Genomic DNA, 22,786 nt, shown 5'->3' with positions numbered 1-22,786 from the left:
ACTGATCAAAGGGAGAAAATGCATTTGCTCTCACCACAATAATGCCAGCAGCAGCACCAGAGCCTAAGTAACTAGAAAAAGTTAAAAACTTTAGTAACTTTATTATGATTATTTGCTCTATAGTTACATTAAAGAAAGTGATTTAGAAGTGTTCCCACCTTTCCACAACTTTTTACACATCCTCCATCTTCAAAAACAAAGGATAACTTATCCTTTTAAAAGGACAGAACTTTGACAATCTTACCTAAAACTTGGTAAAACTTGGGCTGTGCTTACTCCATGACTGAAGTTCAGGAATGAGGGCCGACAGTCAGTCAACAACATGATGTGTACATATTTGCAATTACTTTTCAATGACTGCTTAAGCAAGTTTCAGATATTCATAGTAACCAAAAGTACATTCACATCATCTCTAGTACTAAACTCCCCCTCATCATCTTTTAAAGAGCAATCCCTTATATTACCCTTTTATCACCTCTATTTTGAATTAAACCTACTAACTAGATGACTAAAGCATCTCATTCCCTATTGAAGTAATTAAACATTATAACCTTCGCTATTGATACAAGTTACCAATATAAATTGAATGTGAGAACATTAAAACCTTTCAACCCAGGATTTCACCTGCCACCTTTCATGGCCACATGGAACAGCAGCTTTCAGCTATCCTTGGATCATTCAGAGCTTTCTTCCCCCCTCTCCATGCTTTCATAATAAACTTCCCATTGACAAATGAACTTCAGCACCTTTCCTTAAGTGAAAGGCATTGCTTTTTGTATCATTACATTTCATTGAGTTCGGATTACTTCAGCTCTTCCAGCCAGTTTTTTCCACAACATCCTACTACTCCTCCAGCTTAACAAATGTCATGTTGTTAACTTAAGTCATCAGCAACTTTCAAGTCATCAGCATGCTCCTTCTCTGTGACTAATCACAAACATTATTTAAAAAACAAACAAAAAAAAAAAAAAACAAACAAACAAGAAACTGAATGTTTGTATAGTATTTTTCCATTGTTGCTTTCCAGATTTTAATCTAAGGTTGTCAAAGACACTATTTCAAATTAACTACATTTCCAGCATTCTGAAATAAAGCAACTAAATTGTCAAATGTCCAAAACAATAAATACTATTATATAAAACTGAAAATCCATAAACACAAACCATACCTGCTTTTCCTTTCGATGAGAATAGCCATATAAGAAGCGGGTAAAGCAGCACCAAAGCCAGGAGACCAAAAGTAGAATTTTCCAAGTATCTTCCTGAAAATGTAATTTGTACACGTTATATGCAAAGCAACCAAAACATTCATGCACAGCATCATATTTTACCCTTACCATAAAATTACACATGCTTTATTAAGAATAATTTTGTTACTTTAATCAATACTTAAATACTAATCATTATATTTTTACAGTTGGCTAGTTCTTAGAGGAGTTCCCAACGTGCTCTATAAACATTAAACACCTGAAATACTTCATTAACATATGCATTTCATTTAAAGGATTATTTTGCTTCAAAGCATCAAGAGCTGTTTCTGAAAAGTTGCAGATATTAATTAAAGAAAAATTGTGTAAAAGAACTTATCGTTGCTTCTCTCTACTACTTGTCCAGATACACCTTTCAGCAATGTCCCTTGTGTAATGTAGGGATGCAATCAGGTGAGCCAGAAATCAAATCAAATTATTATAATATACATCACACTCCAAAGAGATGGTCAATTGATGCTAGAAACAGTAAAACACTCACAGTAAGCCAAGGAATCTATATGTACATTACAACTGGAAGCAAGAGTGACATCTCAGTTCTATTAAGGTGGGAAATCCCTCACTTTCTGCAACTAGATCTGGATTTCACTCAAAGAGTCCACACAATTTCAACTATCAAAATTCCTCTAACGAGTTGAAAAAAGTTACACAAATGACAACACCTTAGAAAATATTTCTACAAATTGGTCACTGCTAAAGGAGGAAAACCAAAATGCATGCCAGACACAATGTCACCAACCACATTCGGACTGTTCTGGACACCTGCACCTTCAAACTAATTCAAGTTGATCACAGAAGCAAACAACAGTTGGTCACAGAAGCAAACAACAGTCAGGCAGTCATGAAATTTGGTAGCATGATAATAAACATACTTCTATTACACCAATGCTGCTCAGCTGATAAGCACTATCAGTTCAGGAAAATAACGGACTCTACCCTTCCAAAAACACAGTGAACAAAATAGAACAAACAAAATGGCAAACATACAGGGTACAAAAGGAAATTTTCTTAGATAAAATTTCATGCTGACAACACAGAAAAGAGAACAAAGATAATTAATCAATACCATCTGATTAGCCCACTTTCATTCTTACTGTAAAAGGCATGATCAGCCTCATTTCATACTTCTGCAAAAATAATATTACCAGTGAGCAATGCCAGCTTACGTTCATAAGTGAAAAGAGAGCCAGTGTATCAGCAGCAAGTGATGTAATGGCAATTACACACACTGTTCATTCCCACGGCTGCAAAAGGATAATTTCTCAGGACGACAATGCCAAATGCTGCAGGAGCTAAAGTTCATTATTAGGACTCTCTTGGAAAGCAATTACTGTATGAAGTTTCAGAGAAGCCATTTTAAACATCTTAATAAGTATGAACACATCTTACCAGACACACCTGTTAAGTAACAGAACAAATGTCTTTTCTGTGGGAAAGAAATAGGAATTTGTTCTTTTGGCATGGTTTAGAATCCTTCTACAAATGCTTGTATGTTTGGTTTGATAAGATTTCAGAAACAAAAGTAATGTAATTTACAGAAGAAAACCTAGCAGAAATTAAAATGTCCAATCAGTAAATAAAACATTGAAACTTCTGCTAAAAGTAAATGAAAACAATATTTTGTTATTAGTTGCATGGTTATTTTGACATCATCTATGCTTAGAAATTGGAACGAGAAATATGAGTTCTTTCAGGTTATGCATCCAATTCCTCAATGTACAACTGTATCTAAAACTCAAAGACGGGTTGATACATAAAGTAGAATCTAATTAAGCAAAATAATGTAAAGCTGTACATGGACAAATTTAACTATTCTAGTTGCTACACTGAGAATCATGTCTTCCTGAGGCTTTGCATTTAATAAAACCAAAAACATAAAAGTCACACCTTTCATTTATCAGATGTAATGCTTGTCAGCACTGGAGCCTAGCACTTCCTTCTGAAGCCCAGACAGATGTAGTCTTCTGGATCTCACCAGCGGAAGAGATTACAACCCCCAGCTGGCCTGTCACACATCCGTAACAGAGATCATCACCCCCACTGCTCTGCCAACAGAGCAGACTTACACATAGTCCTTAATTCACTTCAACGAAAAAAAAGTCAACTAAATTAGCTCAGTAATTCTTTCTACAATGAGAACATCTATCCACAGCCTAAGTCACCCCTGATACTGGATTCAGATGTTTTTGAAATTTTGCCCACCTACAAAATGATGAGAATATTAAACGATGCCTGAAATTATTTTTATTGCACTTTCCTGTGTAAAGTTTTACATCCTTGAAAACATTTGCAGTGGTTTCAATTTTGGTGGTTTTCTCTAACTGAAAGGAAGCCAATTCAACAAGAGCACCAAAAAGACATATTGGCACAAGCCAGACTTCTCACTGACAATTACATTTCATAATTAGGTCTTTTGTTACTGGATGACTACAATGCATTTTCAGTACACACAGTGACTGAAGACTTACTGAGACTTTGCTAAAGATATGAAGAGATGAAGCAGTCACTTTATCCAAGACACCTTGTATGCATGCCAACACATCTCCTCCTTGGTGCTATAAAAGAAGGAGACATGCAACTCTTCTCAAATCAGGAATTGTGCAGGTTAATATGAGTTAAAATGTCCTAATGTTGCTTTGGTCTAGAATTCCAGGATGGCAAGACCAGTCAGCTGCTTCGGGCTTGCTGGACAATTTTGCTTCCGAGTTACTGTTGCTCCCACTAGAATATACCTTCCAACCAGAAAAGATACAAAAACTGCAGCATGCATCCTATTACAAAAATCTATTACCTCCAATCTCTTATCACTATCTAGAATCAGATCTAGAGCATCCAGATCTCCACAGTCTCAGACAATCTCTTTGTATGGTTGCAAATCAAGTTCAGAAATACTCAGGCCACAGTTATGCAGAACTTCAGAGGTATTGGTATTTCTTTGATGAATTAAAACATACGATTCCAAATTGCATTGTGGGCTGGAAAATGACATACAATTACTTTTGCTCTCAGGATCTACTGAAGGAGGTACACTCTATCACACAGCAATAAATTCAAGAAATCATACACCTTCAAACAAAACATAAAAAAAAAAAAAAAGAAAAAAAAACACAAATCAGTTAAAAAAAAAAAAAAAGGAGTAAATTCTCACATTTCTATCCTCTATTGCCCACCCAACAGCAGATGAGGGAAGCAGACTTATACAGCTCAAACTGAAAGACAGTGTTGATATTAAGCACATTCCAAGTGAAGGACTTCTCAACACTATGATCTTAGGAGCTCTTAAAAAAAAAAAAAAAAAAAATAGGCATACAGTACTCAACTTGTAAAGATGTCATGTATTTATACAGCTTTCTGGCTTGTTCTCATTTTCTCTCCAAATAACACTTACTCAGCTCCTTGACCAGTCAAGTACTAAACTGACTTGTTCAAAGAACCTATCCATGACAACTCTCAAACACCTTCCTGATTAATAGCAGCTAGTTTAAAGCCCATCCCTCTGTAAGGATAGGACTGCTTTTCTCCCCCCGATGTCTTACTTTGCACTTTTTTCTATCAAATTTCATAAGTGATTTTAATCAACAGATCTTTCTGAAACGGATGAGAGTTTAGATTTTTGTAACCTAAAAAATCTCATTCAATCTCTCACACTACTCTTCATCCCTTTTCCAGATTCTTTAGGTACATCCAAAACAACGAACACAGCACAACGTCACTGGCAAACTCTTCCTATTATGAAAACTGATTATTTATCCCTTGTTTTGTTTCATATATATTAACTACTTGCTAATCATTTACTAATTCCTAGAAAACCGAGGATCTTTCTTCTTGAAGAGTCCTAGCAAACGATCTTACCAAAGTCATTCAGGAATTCATGTACAATGCACCAATCAGATCATCACCAGATAGGTATTTACCCTTCAAAGGACACTGGTGAACTTGGAAAGTATGACTTTTCTGATAATCACGTTATCCACTGTTTTCTGAAATGCCATTTAATAGCTCTTAAATATCCTACTCACTTAATCGCTGAGGCTCCAAATTTTATTCTGGTCAGTAAAGCTGCAAAATACTCCTTATAACTGGACATTCATATACTTCAATGGGCACCATGCATAAGGCTGCCCAAACACTTCCTTCTTTTGCCTCTAGTAGTGATTTCAGTTCACCAGCTCCAATCAGCACTCTAGCCAACAGGCTGGCAATCTTTACTTGCAAGTCCTACAACTGCAGGTGGTGGGCTGTCTGCAGAGACCCTACTAGCAGAGATTTTGCTGCAGGTGACAACTCTTCAGGGGCATCTATTTGTAACAGAAAACACATATACATCTCCTGAGATGTTGGCTGGTTACTCTGATGCACAGCTGTAAGAACAGTAGGGTAAGCATTTGCATGTATTTCTTGTCACATCAAATTGTCAGAATCATCCTTTGCATGGGTTTGGCCTGGGTCAACCCAAAGGATGCTTCAAGGGGACCTGGAGAGCACATAGACCATGTAGCATTTCCATTACCCAGTCTGCATCTGGCCATGCTGGTTTAGAGGTCAAAACAGCTTTAGACAGCTATGCTCGACATCAGTGAAAGCGATGCCATATCAGCTGGCTTCAGAGTAAGACACTAGTCTCCTACCTGCTTCTCTTACTAGCACAGGTATAGTCACAGGTCAGCTAAGATGGCTAATAACCTCTGTTAGAGCAACAGCTGAAAACAATAAAACTTAAAACCACACCAGCTTTATTTAGAGTAACATCCAACTACAGCACTGCAGATTTACGTGGCAGGATAAGGAAGACCACTGTATAGCTCAGAGGAATAAATATAAGTCAATATTAATACAACTCAGCTAGAAAAATTAATATTCTTTAGAGCTCATTACTTGAAGACACACTTTGAACTTTGCAAATGATTTACTTAAAAAGCATTCCATGGCTCCTCAACCAGCTCCTCCTCTTCTTAGCCTTCTCCCTCAGCTTTGAAACAAAGTTTAGAGGCTTCTAAACAGATATAAAAGTAGGGCATAATGGGTTTGATTAACTTTTCAAGGGGCTGTTGAATGCACTGTCAAATAACTTTCAAAAATTCATAGCTAATGTAGGCTTTACATGTCTATATATAACATCTCTTACATTAAATTCATTTAGATTTAGGACATCATCGTATTCATAAACAGGGAAGTTTAATTTTTAATTATCCTGATAGTTACTTGATATATACACTGGAAACAGCTCTGAATACAGAAGTACCATTTATACTCATTTTTCAGTGCAAGCCTGTATCTTACAGAACCCCAGAAGCTGTGCTGGGACTTCCTTCATTTGTGACCACAAATAAGGAAAGTACAAACTTGGATGTCTGGATAAACTTTAGGATAATTAAAAGTCATCACAGCCCCTGCATCAGGAAAACAGAAAAAAATATCAAATTACATCAATTCTTTATAGGAGAGAAAGATTAGGCCTTCTCAGTTCCCCTCTAAAATGTATTTTAATTTCCCGCAACAATGTATTTTGAATCAGTAAAATGGAGAAAAGGAAGCAAAGAGACTACATTACTTGTTTACTGATTTAAAAGATTACAAAAATGAGAAGCTAAAAAAAAAAAAAAAAAACACAAACCCAAAGGTTCATAATCAAGTGGTAAGACCACAAATCAAGATGATGGCACAGCTGTTCATGTTCTTACTCCTACCCATTACAAACCAACCTATTGTTAAAAAGACAAAATATTATATAAATTGAAAAGTTGCATAAAAATAGCTTTCCTGTTACATTTCATTTTTAGGACAGTATACCAACCTTAGAATGCAAAAGCAAGCAATATACAAGGTCCCATTTGCTGTCAGAAAGGAAGTTGATTGCAAGATCTCAGGTAGCAGTTTGTGCAAATAATAGTCAAGTTTTCGTTTCCTGAGAATAGCTGCAATCTGAGGGAGGAGGGAAGAAAAAAAAAAGGGGACAAACTTTAATTCAGTTAGGCTCTTTTTTGCACATTGTAAAGAAAAATAAAAATGGAAAACGAGACGTGCCTATTTAAGTAGTAAATCAAAGCCTCTTAAATTTGCTGGGTTTATGAACAATACCACAAAGATTTCTTTTGAACATGTTCCAGCTGTTACAATATTTATACCAGGAAATACATCAAGCAATCCTAAATGGGAAGTATAAGAGGAATTTTATTACCTTGTCACTGTTGGCCTTAATAGTCAAAAACGTAGTCTACCAGATATCAGGACTTTAAGATGTGATAAATTTACATTGAGTTTTGTCTTCCAGACAATTGGACTATCATATAATTAAGGTCAGAATATCACTGAAGTAATCCAAATACAGGCCTTACACAGTGTCTATGAAGTGATGATGTATTTCTAAAGGTTTTCTACTTCAGTTAACCGACTGCAAGTCCTCCAAAAAATGCTCACCATCTGCTGGAAGATCAACACATTCCTGAAAAATTGTATAGAAATGATATGTTATCTCTAAAAAACTGCCTGTAGCAGAAAACAGGATGGATCCAAAAAATAAATGCTCGTCTTGGTCAGTTTAACGTATGTCCCATGTTTTATAAAGAACCATTACTTAATGACACAAACACTAAAAGTCCTCAAATTCTTTTTTTGGCCACAGAAATTCTGAAAATACCTAATGAGAAGGTGCAGAGAAGCAAGCTCTTCCCAGAGGTGCACTGTGGTAAGACAAGAGGCAACAGGCAAGTTCAAGTATGATCAACTCAGATCAGACCTAAGGAAGAAAAATTTCCACTTGAGGGTGGCTGAATATTAGAGGAGGTTCCCCAAAGCAATTGTGGACTCTCCATCACTGGAGTTCCTCAAAACTCAACTAGGAAAGGCCCCAGGCAACCTCATCCAACTGGTGTTGCCACAATCTCCCGAGGTCCCAACCTGCATGCTTCTATGACCCCATGAAATTACACTTTGGGTGCACCATGAGATAGATATTATTATTTTTATTGTGCTCTTTAATAGCATTATCATCTTCATCAGCACTGATCTCCCAGGGAGTCTCACAACTGACATGTTTTGGTCAATGCTTAGAATAAGAGAAGTTCCAAACAGAGCAGGCTTCGTACTGCTGGTGCTGAGGAGAACAACAAAAGACATCCTCTTGAATTGGTATTGGCAACACCTCTCAAAAGCTCAGTTCCTCAATTTAAAACCATGACAGAGGGAGCTGTTCTTCTGAAACACTGTCCACTCATACTGAATAACAAGTAGATGTTTTAGATTCAGAGGTGGGCTGATGATTCTACTAAAACTAACCACAGGAAAGTTCTGCCCAAATCTGTTTCCAAAATGAAGCTTGAACTAAGGATTAAGGAGGAATACATGCATGAACAGACTTCTGAAAACAGATTTACACATTACTTAATCAAGTGTCGAGACTGCTTAAACCATAATGGATTAGGCAATAATGCAATCCAGATATTCTTTCTGTTGAAGGAAAGTCTTAACATGGTCTAAACGCTGGATCACTAGTTGCTACCTCCTCAGCTTTTACTAGCCTGTTGTACAAAGGTCATGAACATTTAGAACAAAATAACATTTTTTTTTTGTTTTAAGAACACAGACCTTACACCTGAAGCGTGAAGCCTTGCTTCCTCAGACCAAAGTGTCAGAAGTGCAACAGGAAAAGATTGGTATCTTATAAATTAATGTGAAATCAAAGTAAAAAAATTATTACTGTAGCTTCTCCAACAAGTTTTAGACTAATATAAATTTCTACTTTCCCTTCTCTTTACTATTCCACTCCCAAGTGGAAAATAGAAAATAACCAGGAACAATGACACACAAATCATTCCAAAGAAACATTGCTCATGATAACTGAAAGAGCTGTATGTGTAAGGGCAATGGAGCATATTGTGTACTGGTGAAAACAGGCAAGAGCAGACTACGGAGCAGGCTCTCCTCTACCACCAATGCTGTGATTTCATGGAAAAAATCCCAGAGACACTTATGGATACCACCTTACGCTCCCTTTCAGTTCCACACACTTCAACAAAGTATTATTAAAGTTGAGATTGGCAAAACAGAAAGATTATGAAATCTGACAGATTGCTGCAGTTCCTGGTTCCCACTGGGATACACTTCACTCAAGTGAGCTGGAAGGACACTGTGACGAAGGCCAAATTCTTACAATAAATGCACTGTTTAAGGCTTAGCAGCAGGCATCAGTAGCAGACAGCAGCATGGAAGAGGGCATCAGGACATCCAGTAGATATTTCCTTGGCAAACTATTAATCTCCATGAAGATGCTAAGAGGTATAGCAGAAGGTCTTTAAGTTACCTGAGACTCCCTGTAAAGTCAGACAGACAGAAATTAACATTTCATTGACATTATGGTCTCAGCTCTCCAGCTATAAAAGGAGTATACAAATCCTGGGACACCTTTACTTAGGCACCTCAGGGTGGACTGCATCAGGACCTTCGTGCTGATAGCTGTAAAAGTTAGTTTGGAGTGTTATTCACTTCAGGAACGAAGGACGGAAATTCTGATTCAGCTCACTGATCCAACCAGTTAACTACTGTGTATCCAGGAACAGACAAAACCAGCTCCATATCTCCCATTACTCTTGTCACCCTTCTCCATAATTCCCTAGTTTCACTCTTCTCTTTTTGAGATGAAGTGACAAGAATTTTACAAAAGAAAATTATTTGGCACTTACGAATTATTGTAGATTTTCAGCTCTAGTAAGAGAGTATGGCGTGTCCACAACACAACACTGCTGTGTAAGGTAATGCCACAAGTGTTCGCAGCTATATGAAACCCAGACCCAGGTCTGCCTCCCCTCACTCTCATGCTGCCTGTGCTGCCCCACCTCATCTCCTAATCCAGCAGTTTAGCCATAATCCAGGGAACAGAAGCAACACACTCCTCACACTACTTTAAGACCCTGATTTCACAGGAGAGAAAAGCACAATCCACCTCCAGTGTTGCCTCTCCTTCTACTTTATTCCTGAAGCCATGGTGGTTTTCCTGCCTATTGCTGTTTATGAGAAGGGGAAGACCGTCCCAAAAAAGTCTGGAACCAGAGAGAGCAGACTCTACCGAACACCAGTGGATTATGACCCAGGCTTCACTTATTCATGACTTCTCCAGGCAGAATACATCAGTGCAGCCTTACCTACCTCAGGATGAAGAATGATCCAACATCATCTCAGAATAACAGAGGCGTAAGAACACATCAGATTTGCTGCAACTTCCTACTCCAGCTTTCCATAAAACAAAGTCACTCTTAAAATCTCTTATTTTCAAGGCATCCTGGACTTCGGGTATTTAGAAGGACTACACAATTCTCTTGAGATAAAGATCCTCATTAACAACTCCACCCTTCAATGGAACTTATATTTAACCATGACAACCCTTTCCTTTTCAGTACCACCTTTCCTTTTTTTTAAAAGAATGTATCAGTAAGACTGTGGAATAAAGTTTCACAGCTACTAAGACCTATCACTGACTGCACCATTTTCCATTCCAGATAGAAGGCACATGGCTTTCACTTCTCATTTACATATATACTGTATATCATCCATTAAAAAAAAAAAAAAACTATGACAAAACTGTAACATCAAAATGTCACCCTGTACACACATCTCTCCAGGGAAGAGACTACATAGGGAATAAAAGACTTAACGTAACCAGTGTCCACAATACATCCAATATACTATCCACTATATCCAATATATAACAACAACTCTATCACATAAACCAATATGCCTGTCACTGACATTCAAAGTAGCAGTTAGATAATGGTACTTTCTCAAGTAGATTTGCTTCTCTGCGAGTAAAGAATATCCAGGTTTGAAATACTTACGTAATATTAAAGATTTATGTATTCATCAAGAAAAATTCCAACCCCTTTAAGAATTAAGCATTTGAGTCAGGATAGTGTATAACCAACCACTCCTTGTAACTTATTTTGCAAGAATTCCAAGATACCTGGAAAGCAATAAAAAAAACCTCACATTTCAAAAACTAAACCTGATGTTTTCCTCTCACCACAATTTCAGTTTTCTTACACTATGGCATTTTATGCACTGAAAATAAAATTTAAGCAGTAGTACAGTCTGCAGATGCAGTCCAGTCTTTATTTGGCCTGTGTAAGCGTTAAACAAAGACTTAAGTAGTCCTTATCCACAGTCCATATCAACAGCTGAGCTGTTTGCCTCTAACAGCCTCTGCAGCCCTTCCTGTCATTCAACTCCACTTTCTTCTCTCTTAGAACCAGTGGAGTTTAAGCCACCAGAGCTCTAGAAACAGGCTAGAGTCCAGCTTTGCTAACATTTTTACATTCCTATCTTCTAATACAGTCAACTAATAAATCCTGTCTTTGCCATTCTACCATAAAAAATACTCTTCTAGATGCCCAAGCACTCGACAAGTAAGAGCAAAAGAGAACTTAAAACAAATCAGGCACTGCCACAGGGCAGATGGCCTAAGAACATCCAAAGTTTTTAGAACTTTCTAATTACCTTCCTATTTGCATACACAAGTTCTAGCTCTTGATCTCCCTTCAGTCCAACACAATCTACAGAAAATACAGATATACTGCAGAAGAAGAAACAAATGATTCAGCGAAAATAAAATGATCAATGAGGAAAAAAAGGATGAAACAAGAAGAATCCTAGATATTTCATCATTAAAAACATAAACAGCAGAGCTAGAAAAAAAGATAACAGATCTTGTCAGGAAAAATGCTGAAAATAGATTTAATTCTAAAAAACCTCAGATGTGTTAAAATATTAAGAAATAAGTAGTCAGAAAATTTTCAAGCATTCAAATACCATTAATACAGGCATTAAAGGATGCTCTAATATTTTAAATGCCTAGTGCTACTTTTCCAGTGATTTGCAAACCCGTAAGACAAAATTCCAAGCCTCTCCAACGTACAGGAGTTGACTTTTTTTTGTCTAATTGACAGCCAAGTAACACATATGTAACCATATGTTCAAATTTTAAGGAAGTTTAAAAAAATCTCATAGCAACAAGTCTAAAGAATTAGTAGCACAAGTAGAGATAGCTTAAGAAAGTTATCATTATATTTACTGCTGTGTTTGCCTCATCTGTGCACAAGTTGTACTTCACAACTAAAATCCAGAAGCAACTATTAAACTATGCAGTCTGTGTATCACTGGATATTGTAATTATGAGGGTAAGTGTACATGCGTCTGGATGAAGCTTAGATAGATCACAACACTTCAGTCCTCAGACACCAAACTTTTGCAAGCTACAGTCAGGTAAGACACATACATTACTCTTTAATAACACATGCAAGTAAGAAATGGATTTGATGAGATGTACCCTGATTGTCCTTTTGTGACATCTGTGCCCTACACACACACAGGACGGGTTAGACTTCAACACCTGCCAGCCTGACTTCCAGAGAAAGTATTTCTGGCCCAAACATGATTAGTTTAGTACTAAGAATGCAGTCAGGTAAAGCTTCATGAATTAAGTAAATAGCATGGAGGAAAGAGGATTTCCTTTCCACACCTGAAGACTGATCCAGCACTGCTTGATGTCCCATGACCACCTGTGCAAAAGCTGAAAACTGAAAGATTCTGACTCATTTCCAAGAAAAATAATTCACTTCCTCACTTCTGCACACAATTGTTTAAAACTTGAAATCCAAAATTCAATTATGCTTTAATAGAAGCCTAGCAATGTTAGAAGCCTTTTGAAGGCAACCCCACACTCTTGTTACTTACAAACAACGGAAACAACACAGCAGGATTCATACATGACAGATACCACAGCAAAAGACCAACCTAACCTCCAAAATTCTTGAATATACAAGCACCATAACAACTCCCTAAACAGCTGATTATCTTTTATGCACCCTAGCCCAGACTGGAAGATTTCTCCTTCTCCTGTTCACAAAGTGTAATCTGACCACATATTTACTCTCCAATGGTAATTGCCCTATTTCCCCTACAGCTTAAAAACAGCTTTGATTTAACTCTCACTGAAACACTTTGGACACTACCATCTTGAAACAGAGATAGAAAATGTTCATATATATATATAAAAAAATTAATCTATTTCATTCATTCAAACTAAAAAAATCGCTATGAAATTAGATTTAGCATAGGTGAAGAAACCATGAGACAGGTTACTACATCTCCAAGACTGTTTTAATGTGAATAGAAAGAAAAGGAAAAGGAAGAAACATAATTTTCAGACCTTTATGTACAGTACAATACAAAGGAGGAGTTGGAAGGAGGGCATCACCCCTCAGATCAAATGCAAACACTCAAAGGAATACACTAGTCACTTTAAGAATAAACATTGTTAATGATCTGAACTCTGAGGCCTACTGTACTTTATGTCTGAAGTATTAAAAAAAACCTACTCAATAAAAATAAATAGAAAAAAATATTTTCTAGCATTAATGGCAGAATTCACACAACTGAATTTTGACTTTTCAACATGAAAAGGTAATTATGAAAAATCAGTTTACCAGATTCAGGATACCATCAGTTTGTGGAAGAGCATCACTGAAGTCCTTTCTTTTTTTAATTTAACCTTCATATACAAGCATCAAGCCCTACATAATTAAGAAATCAGAACTGATTTATTCTGTCTTAACTGTGGAAAGAATATATGCATTTCCAAAATCATCCTGAAAACACAGCTACATAGTCTAGTGCCAGACTGAGCTAGGCTATCAATGCGTTCCAGCAGAAAAGGAACATGAGACTTAAAAACAAGCTCTGCCATGCTCAGAGGCACCAGTCAGGCCTCGTTATTTTAATGATGTGTTGTGTAACACCTACAAGTAATCACCACCCAATCGCAATAACCTGAGCTTCACCTCCAGTGTTCTGTCTTCACCTACGTCCCTGAACTACAGATTTCACAGGAGGCAACGTGCACAAAGGATGATTTGATTTAATGAATGTGCTAATTGTCTGACCAATGTACACAGTCTGGCAGGTTACAGGGCAGGCTAAAAAACTAGAGACCTTGCACCGGCTCTGCTGTCTACAATATCGTTTTTTCTCTCTCTCTGCCATCAAGCCACCATTTCCTAGGTCTGTACAAAATGTATGTCTTTAAGAACACTATTCCTTCATCAAATTTTAGTGAAATTAGCCAGCACATACAGCTCTGATTGATGGAAACTGAAAAAAAGCACTACCATCTCTCCCTCGTTCCTTAACAATATCCAACTGAAATCAAGCATGCCATAACTTCTATTTTAAAAAAATAAAATAAAAAAAAAAAAAAGCTACAGAAATATTCAGGCACATGGCCAAATCTCCAGGAAAGCTGAGTTCAATGACATTTATAAGAGTGACTATCTGGCATATTTAGGCACCTCTAAAATGCAAATTTAGAGACAATTAATAATGCTAAGTAGATGGTTTATATAATATATATGCTGCAAATCATTAAAAAGCCAAGGAAAATTTTATAACTTAAGCCACATGTGCATACTAAAAGTGAAGCAATTCCCAGTATTTAAACCAGTTAAGAAAATACCTCAGATTACTCAAACAGCAGGCACACCTACAGATTGATGTCAGATTTCTTTCATAATTATATTCAATTATTTATATGTTCTTTTATAACCATTGCTATTTTGTATGAATTTTACAAGAACATTATTTCTTTGCTTTATAAAAATTATTTCTAAGCGCTTTGGAGTAACTTAATCTCAAAATGCCCTTGGGTAACACTTGGATTTTGAAAGACAATGTTGTTCAAATCAGCAATTTTTTTCTCATGCCTCCTCTTAAACATTCAGATTTGTTGTTCCTCAATTAGCTGGTCCCTCCCTGATTTCACGGATTACAAAACGTGGCTTCCAGATTTTTTCATTTGGTAAATCAGTTCCTGCAGAACTCTGAGGAAGTGTGTGCCTCTGGCTCTCTGACTTCCTCTGTCCCTTTGTGAGATGTTATGAGGATCACCTTCAGAGGACTGTGTTGTTTTGGTTTGGCTTTTTTAAAATTTTCCATATCATCCACCCAACTAAAAAAAGAAATGAACAGCACTTGTGTACTGTCTGAATGACATCTAAATTACCTTCAATCTTGGCATCACTCTCATTCCATGGCGACTTATCTTCGCCACTTGTTTCCCTTGCACTTAAATGAGTAGAGGGCTATTTTTCATCCCCTTTGAAATGTCTAACTCAATGTTTTTTCTGCTGCACTGAAATCCTTGCACTCTACCATACAGCTGCACCAGCTGAAGAAAACAGATTTATATCTCCTTGATAACCAGTCTCTTTAATGATTTTTGATGATTCCCAGTATTTGTAGTGTCTTTACCAAGATCTTTGCTCAGTCAGTCAAGGCTGGGGCTTTTGCTGGTTTTCACCATTACTGCCATGCAGACTCCAGGTTACTCCTTGAATGTCTGAGCACAAATTCTTCAGTCCATCTGAATTCGTTAACCAATTCTTTTAAAATCCTTAGTATCTCAGCAGAAGACTATTTTTGTTTATTTTCAATTTATGGAAGAATTTTACTGGTCTGGCCCGAAAGCTACCTGAACAGGGCAGAATGATCCCAGCCTGGAACGAAGATGTCACACCCAAGTTCTTACTTTAGTAATATTTAAGCTAATTTTAGTCATATTCAACCAGCTTCCAGAAGACTCTAAAGGCAACAAGACACTGATCTACCTGTCATTCATAACACAGCCCAGTGATACGAGACACTACACAGTACTAAGATGATCAAACATCCCAACACAACACAGCTACACACCACCATCACAGCAACTCCAGGTACTGAGCCCTGACAGAAGGGAGTCTCCTGATGGCCTACCCCACGGATCCAAGCTGGCGTACAGAAGCATATTCAAGGGTAACACTAACACCCTTCTTAGTTTCCCCACTCTATTTCCAAATAAACAATAGTTCGCAGCACAAACAAACAAAAACCACATTTTAATACACCCAGCAATTCTGAATTATTGAAGAATACAATCTGGCCAGTACAGCCTTCCCACACACCGCAGAAAGATGACACATGTTGACTATGTCTATGCTGGCAGATAAGACAGGATCTGTTCTAGTGTTAGCTGACTCCCCAGCTTTGCTTATGACTAGTCCAAACAGCTCTCCCCAAAAGAAACCACATGTAAAGCAAGCCTGGAGCAGCAGCAGCATGGCCAGAGTGCACCATCCACCCTGGGGGCCAACCTCTGACCCCATCCTACAGCAATGCACATGCAGCACTCACAGCCCCATCTGCTTCACTTCAATCTTTGGCTGGTATTCCATTTTCCATGCAACAGTTTTCAAAATAATTAATTAGCGCAATAATTGGGTTTGTTCTTGTTATTACCTCTTGTCAATCAGTGATTTAACTGTAAAGAGACCTGCTAGCTGCCATGTGCATGACTACCTAGCCCCTGCTGTACTAGTGCCGATGTTCCTCTCACATTTAGACAGGAAGAAAAAACACCATTTACTTGTACAATTGCTGATAGTATCCGTGTCTTTAACAATATTATACACAATGCTGTCCTAGGGAGCTTACAAAATAAATAATGCAGATTAAGAGAATGAATAGAGATACTCAGGGGTCAAAGAGGGCCTGGGAAGACAACAGCCCTGGAATTATAAATAGAAAGAAAAACTTTTGACACAGAAAGGAGCGATTGGCAACTAAGAACCTGAAGGCTATTACAAGCATAGGAGGAAGCAGATACGGCACAAGTATAAAAAAATATTACAAATGACAAAGTAAGTTTGAAAGGAGTATGAAAAGAGAGTCAACTGCGAGACCAAAATGAATATGAAAAGGGTATGAGAAGAAATTAAGTGAAAGAAATCAATAAAATATAGCAATCCCCAACAATCATTAAAAAAATGTACTGGAATAGCAGACTCTGGTTACACCTGTTCTGCTAAAAAATCGGCTGAACCACCCCCTAGTCCAGCAAACTGGTCGAACAGACCTGCTGGCATCCACACAGCTTTAGGCCTGGTGCTCCTCTTTTCTGTGCCAGATCTGCCTGAGAGAGGGGCATGTGGAGTCAGAGCAGGGAGTAAACCAACAGTCAGTGTAAACCACGAGCTGTTCCCTGACTCTCATTTAGCAGCAGAGGCACACCGGGTGAAGGAAGGGCAGCAGAGGTAGAGTGGGAAGAGGCTGGTTCTGGGGAGGAACGGCAGGAGAGATGTTGGTGGGGAGGAGCAGGACAAAAGTGAGGTTGGAGAGACAGGGAGAGAGCCTGGCTTAAATTAAGTGAAGAAAACAGATGATCAGAAAGAAAAGGTGAATGACATGAATGATTCCTTTCATCCCACAGGTAAAAGGTTAGAAGAATTAGCTTGACTGCAAAAGAGTAAACCGATGATTTTTACCTTATTTAGATTAAAAGGAAATGTTACCACCAGACCCGATTACCTCTGATATCTAACAACTAACCATATTCATCTACTGCAAAATGCGCACCATCGTAAAACAAATGCCTAAAACCTACAAACTCCCAGGAAACAGAGGACTTTGCTCTAACGCACGTGATGAATGGCAGATTTCCCATGTGAAATCAACAGCAATCCCAGGAAACAGAAAGAGACAATTCAAATCCAATATTCCAGCCTCTCATTTCCCTTTCTCCAGCTTTAGGCAATTCTCATGTGAAATCATTCTCTTTTCCCCACCTCTGCAAACTTCTAGAAGTCCAAATTCTTCAATTTTGAAAACAAGGTTACACTTTCAGATTTTTCTTTAGCTTTGAGTAATCTAAAACAGAAGTATAGATAGAACAAAGTACAAACTCTGATGAAGGACTTTTCAGTAAAGTTTTAAGATATCAAGGCAGGCAGTGTTTAAAAACTGTCATTATAAGGTTTATGGGAGATTGGGGATGTAGGTTTTAAGCAATTTTTAACTTCCCTCCCCCCATAAAAGCTGACTTGTGCATTGAGACACTTGGTTTGTGAAACAGAAACAGTCTTAATTATGAAATAGGCATTCCTGTCAGCCAATTCGTATGTGGAGGGAAAAATCAATTTAGATATAAAACCTACTTTTGATAAAGGAATCAATTTGTATTGGAGCAAAAATAAAGACAATGAAACTATGATATCTAAAGATTCTATTTTTTTCCAGCTGAAAAAAAAAAGAAAAAAACAACAACCGAAAAAAAAAAAAGTTCAGCACTACCTAAAAGCAAAGACTCTTTGCAGCCATTTACTGAAAAAAAGTAGAATATTTTACTCATCAAATACTAGCACCACTTAATTTGGCCCCGTCAGTCTCCCACTGACTGAAGAGCAGCAAAACATTTAAGACGTGGGGTGTAGATGTTATGAGTCTGGACTCTGGATTATAACTGTCCCTAACCATGTTCTCTCCCATAATGACCTCTGGCAATTTATTCTCATCTATTCATTCTCACTCATTTCCACACAAGCCTTTCTGAGAGGAAACTCTTTCATCTACTTTCCTTAGTTATTAGCTTGCGCCAACAGAAGGAACAAGCAAGCAGAAGCCATTTTACGGGTTTGACAGAAAAACTAAATGCTGGTTTTTGTTCTGTACAAAGGACTGGGACAAAGCAGTACCAGAAACTTTCTGAACATACACTGATACAACTATAAAGTAATTTAAATTCATCCTCTTATGTGACTCTCAGAATGCAGAGAAGGACTTAACGTTTGCACTGTCCAACTGTGGTATTTCATTTACAAACACGAGGTTTTCACGCACAGCTTTAAGTCCAGCAAAGACTGACGTTAGTGATGACTCTCTCAATTCAAGAGTGTTCTTTCCCTGCCAACCTACTTAATGTGCAAGGCTTCTGCTTCCTCCTCTGCAGTCCCCACTACACCCTTTCACTCTTTATGTTACGCTGGCTCTAGTGCTTAGCAAATCCTGCTTAATAAATCAATTCAATTCATTAATGCAGCTGAAAATTACCCCAGCTAAAAACATGATTGTAACCTCTTATGGGTTAGTGAATGAATTGATGTGCTCAAAGAGAGATAGGGTCCAAGACGACACAAAGAAAGGAGTATAGTTATGTGTCCGGGAGCAAAGGAAGTCAAGTGCTTCCTCCCTCTTTAGGCAGCAGCAAGATTTTTGAGCAGCTCAGCTTTAGATTACTCTGATAAGTCAAGTTAAACACTGTCAACAAAAACATAAGAAAAATTTAAAACTGTAATGAAGGCAGTGTAAAAACTGATGCAGATCTTCTGCAGCACAGCATGACATTGGTTGAGAAGGTTCCCACCCTACCTTGGACTTGTGACAAGTTGTAACTGTTTATGGGGCCACAATGTGAAACAGATCACGAAAACGCTTTGGATTTTTAGGTTTGTTTTCCTTTTCAAAGAAATAAAAAGGGTAAGCTTTCCCAGTAACCTGTGACTGCACAACTGAGCTAACCATAACATAGTGATGAGCTTTACCAGGCTTGGCTGCTGAAGAACTTTAATTACAGAGCTGGTTAAGCTGACTTATCTTTAGCCACACCTGACAGGCCACCACTACACCTCTCATTTCAAGTCTATTCTATGATGGTACAAATCTTCATGCTCCCAACACAACAAACTGGATCAGAAAAGAGATACAAATAAAAAATTACTGAGGAGGGGTGGAGGAGGAGTGGGAATGTATGTTCTTCTCTGTATTAGTTTCCTGATCCAGCTCACTGTATGCTCACACGAACAGCTGCCACTTCTGCTTGTGTCAGTTTAGCATGAAAATGTTCACTCGGACATGACAACTCCTTAGGTCCACACTGCTACCAGTTATTAAAGTTTTTTATCATGCAATTGGATATCATCACAATTTTCACTCAAGGAACACTTCAATGGGAGCTTAAACAAGCTATGTCAGCACTGCTCCAGTCCCACTACTTCCCTTCTCTTTATTAAATAGGTCAGTAATTTTGTTGTACCAGCACTGGTACAGAGTTGAAAGTACAGACTCAATGACTTGGTTTTCTTTCTTTAAGACTTAGCTTGGGGCCAGCTCACTACTCAATCCTCCAAGCATCACTACAGGAAAAACACAGAGGTGGGTACAGAAGGAAGTGCTCACCTGCAGCGATTCCTCCTTAGATCAGCTTTCAGGATACGTTTACATAGATGGATGCAAACAGATCCCGACTCCTCTATCTACACCCTAATTTGCTGGAAGCAAGCCAGCTGCAACTGAGGTGATATAACCAAGTCTAACTGCACACTCAAGCTAAAATACCTCACCTATAGGATACTCCCTGAATACCTAGATTCCTTTAGCCTTAATGTACTTTTTTTAGTCTTGCTTCATCGTAACAACGGAATCTCCTTGATCCTATGGCACTGATTACCAAGGTGCCTCCAACAGCAACACATGCATGCATTACGCTTGCTACTGCCAAAGATACAATGCCAGACTCCCAGACAAATACTAGGTCTTTTTATTCAGGTATCATAGGTACTGGAAACTGATGAAAATACAATATTCAGGCTGTGCCCATGCCCGCCTACCCCACCAGCTTCACCGCTCTCACAGCATGTTATGCCAGCAGACCCCACCACCCTCTACACCCTCTTTCTCCCCTCCTAGGCCCAGATTCCACACACTACCCCTCCCTTGCCCTTCCTCCTCCAGCATTAGGCTCTCCCCCTCCACCCCCAAACAACCCTTACACCCTCCAGCCCTCAAACCAAGCTGCCTCCACCACCACCCCCAGCACCAGACTCCCCCAAAAACATTCCTTTTGCTCTTCTGCCCCCACACCCAAGGGTCAGGCTGCCCCTTAACATCTCTCCTGCCCCTCTTCTCCCAACTTACCCCTCTCATGCACCCCCCTCAGCCTCCCTCCCTTTATTTGCCTCATGCCCTTCCTCCCCACACCAGGCCAGGCTGCCCCTGCTCTGATATCACTTGTGCCCTTCCCCAAACACCCCCCATGCCCTTCCCCCTCACCTCAGGCCAGGCTCCCCCCCCCCCCCCCCCCATACCTCCTGTACCCTTCCCTTCCACCCCAGGGCAGCCTCCCCCCCCCACCCCGATTTCCCTCACGGCCTTCCACCCCAAAACAAGGCCGGACCCCCCGCTGACAGCCCTTGTGTCCTTCCCCCAGGCCAGCCCCCCCCACACACACATACACTCCTCACCCCCTCATCCCCCCCGCACCCACCAGGTAGAGGGTGCCGTAGATGCGGAGGGACTCGGCCAGCGCTCCCTGCGTGACGTGCAGGACGGCCCAGGAACAGCGCGGGTGCCAGGTGTGCCCGATCTCGTAGCAGCTGTGGGGGATGGACTTGCTCAGCGCCGCCATCTTCGCCGCGCACGGGGGAGAAGGGGGGGGGGGGGGGGGGGAGAGGGGGCGCGCGCGGCCGCCGCGTCACCGCCGATGCAGGAGAAAGGTCGCGCGGGGCGCTGGCGGCGGCGGGGTTACTCGCGGGCACTCGCTCCTTTCCCCCCCCCCCCCTTCCCTCCGCGCGGCTCGCGTGAGGCCCGCAGCCAATCCGCGGCCGCCGGGGGGCGGGGAGCGGCGGCGGCGGGGTGGCGCGAGCCGCGGGCTCGGGGCGCGCGCCACACGTGGGCTGCGGGGTGCCGCGTGTCGTGTCCCTCCGTGTCGTGTCCCGTCCCGCGTGTGTCGGCCGCCCCCGCGGCTCGGGCAGCACCCTGACCCCACTACCATCACCACCTCCCCCCCCCCCCCCACCCCCGGCACGGAGCCTGCCCCGCCCACCGCTCTGCTCCCGCTGCTGCGCCCGGACAGCGCGGAGCTCCGCACCCCCGGCTCCCCTGCCCCGGCACCCTCTGCCCCGCACCCCTCCTCCGCACTTCGGCCCCGCCACTCCGGCCCCCCTGCCCCCACAACCCTTGCTCCGTACCCCGGCACCCCCGGCTCCGCACCCCAGCCCTGCTCCGCACCGCCGGCCCCCCGGGAGCCGCAGGCGATGCACAAAGCGCCGCACCGCCCGGCCCCCTCCAGGCCGCTGGCAGCCGGCGGGTGCGGAGCGGGCGGGTGGCAGCTCCCAGCGCTGCAGCAGCCGCAGCAAAAGCCGAGCGAGAGCAGCGCATCAGCGGGGGGACGGGAAACAGCAGTGCTGTGCTGCTGCTTGAAGCCTGGGTACACCCCACAGCCCGAGCACAGTGTGCAGCTGGAGCTGAGAGGGAGAAAGGGAACTGGAGTCGTCGAGCGGACTGCATTGTGAGGAAAAGCTTAGAAGAGGTTGATTCTCTGGTTTGGAAAGAAGGGAGGTGGGATATGATGGAGTTTTACAAAACTGTGAAGGTAGTGACTGATGACACCGTTATAGTTCAGTTGCAAAACTGGCATCTGGTTCCAGCTTGAAATTTTGATTATTTTGGGACTAAATGGGCTGAGTGTGTCAGGACATGGGGATTTTACTTAGGTCTTTATTAAGTAACAGTTTGCAAACACTCAGTACTGATGGAGCAAGTACACTCTGTACCTTCTGTGCAGCGGTCAAGTCTGGAGAGGTTATTTCAAGACCTAGATGGGAGATACGTCCTGAAACAAATATCAGCAAACTAACCTGCAGTCAAATACAGACTTGGAACAGATCCACA

General features: G+C 40.4%; 1 protein-coding gene across 1 annotated transcript in view; it reads right to left on the bottom strand.

Annotated features, from left to right (window-relative positions):
* Positions 1–21,670, bottom strand: part of TMEM135 (transmembrane protein 135) — a 183,241-nt gene extending 161,571 nt beyond the window's left edge. Inside the window, exons 1-3 of the mRNA XM_032991083.2 lie at positions 21,381–21,670; positions 7,062–7,189; positions 1,169–1,261 (exon numbers count right to left, since the gene is read on the bottom strand). Of these exons, the coding sequence (XP_032846974.1) occupies positions 1,169–1,261; positions 7,062–7,189; positions 21,381–21,521 (362 nt within the window). The 5' untranslated portion in view covers positions 21,522–21,670. The remainder of the gene's footprint in view (positions 1–1,168; positions 1,262–7,061; positions 7,190–21,380) is intronic.
* Positions 21,671–22,786: the final 1,116 nt, after the last annotated feature.

This window comes from Tyto alba, unplaced genomic scaffold (assembly GCF_018691265.1).
Source record: "Tyto alba isolate M040663 unplaced genomic scaffold, T.alba_DEE_v4.0 Super-Scaffold_2, whole genome shotgun sequence".
NCBI classification, from domain to species: Eukaryota; Metazoa; Chordata; class Aves; order Strigiformes; family Tytonidae; genus Tyto; species Tyto alba.
This window is presented reverse-complemented; position numbering and strand designations above follow the sequence as displayed.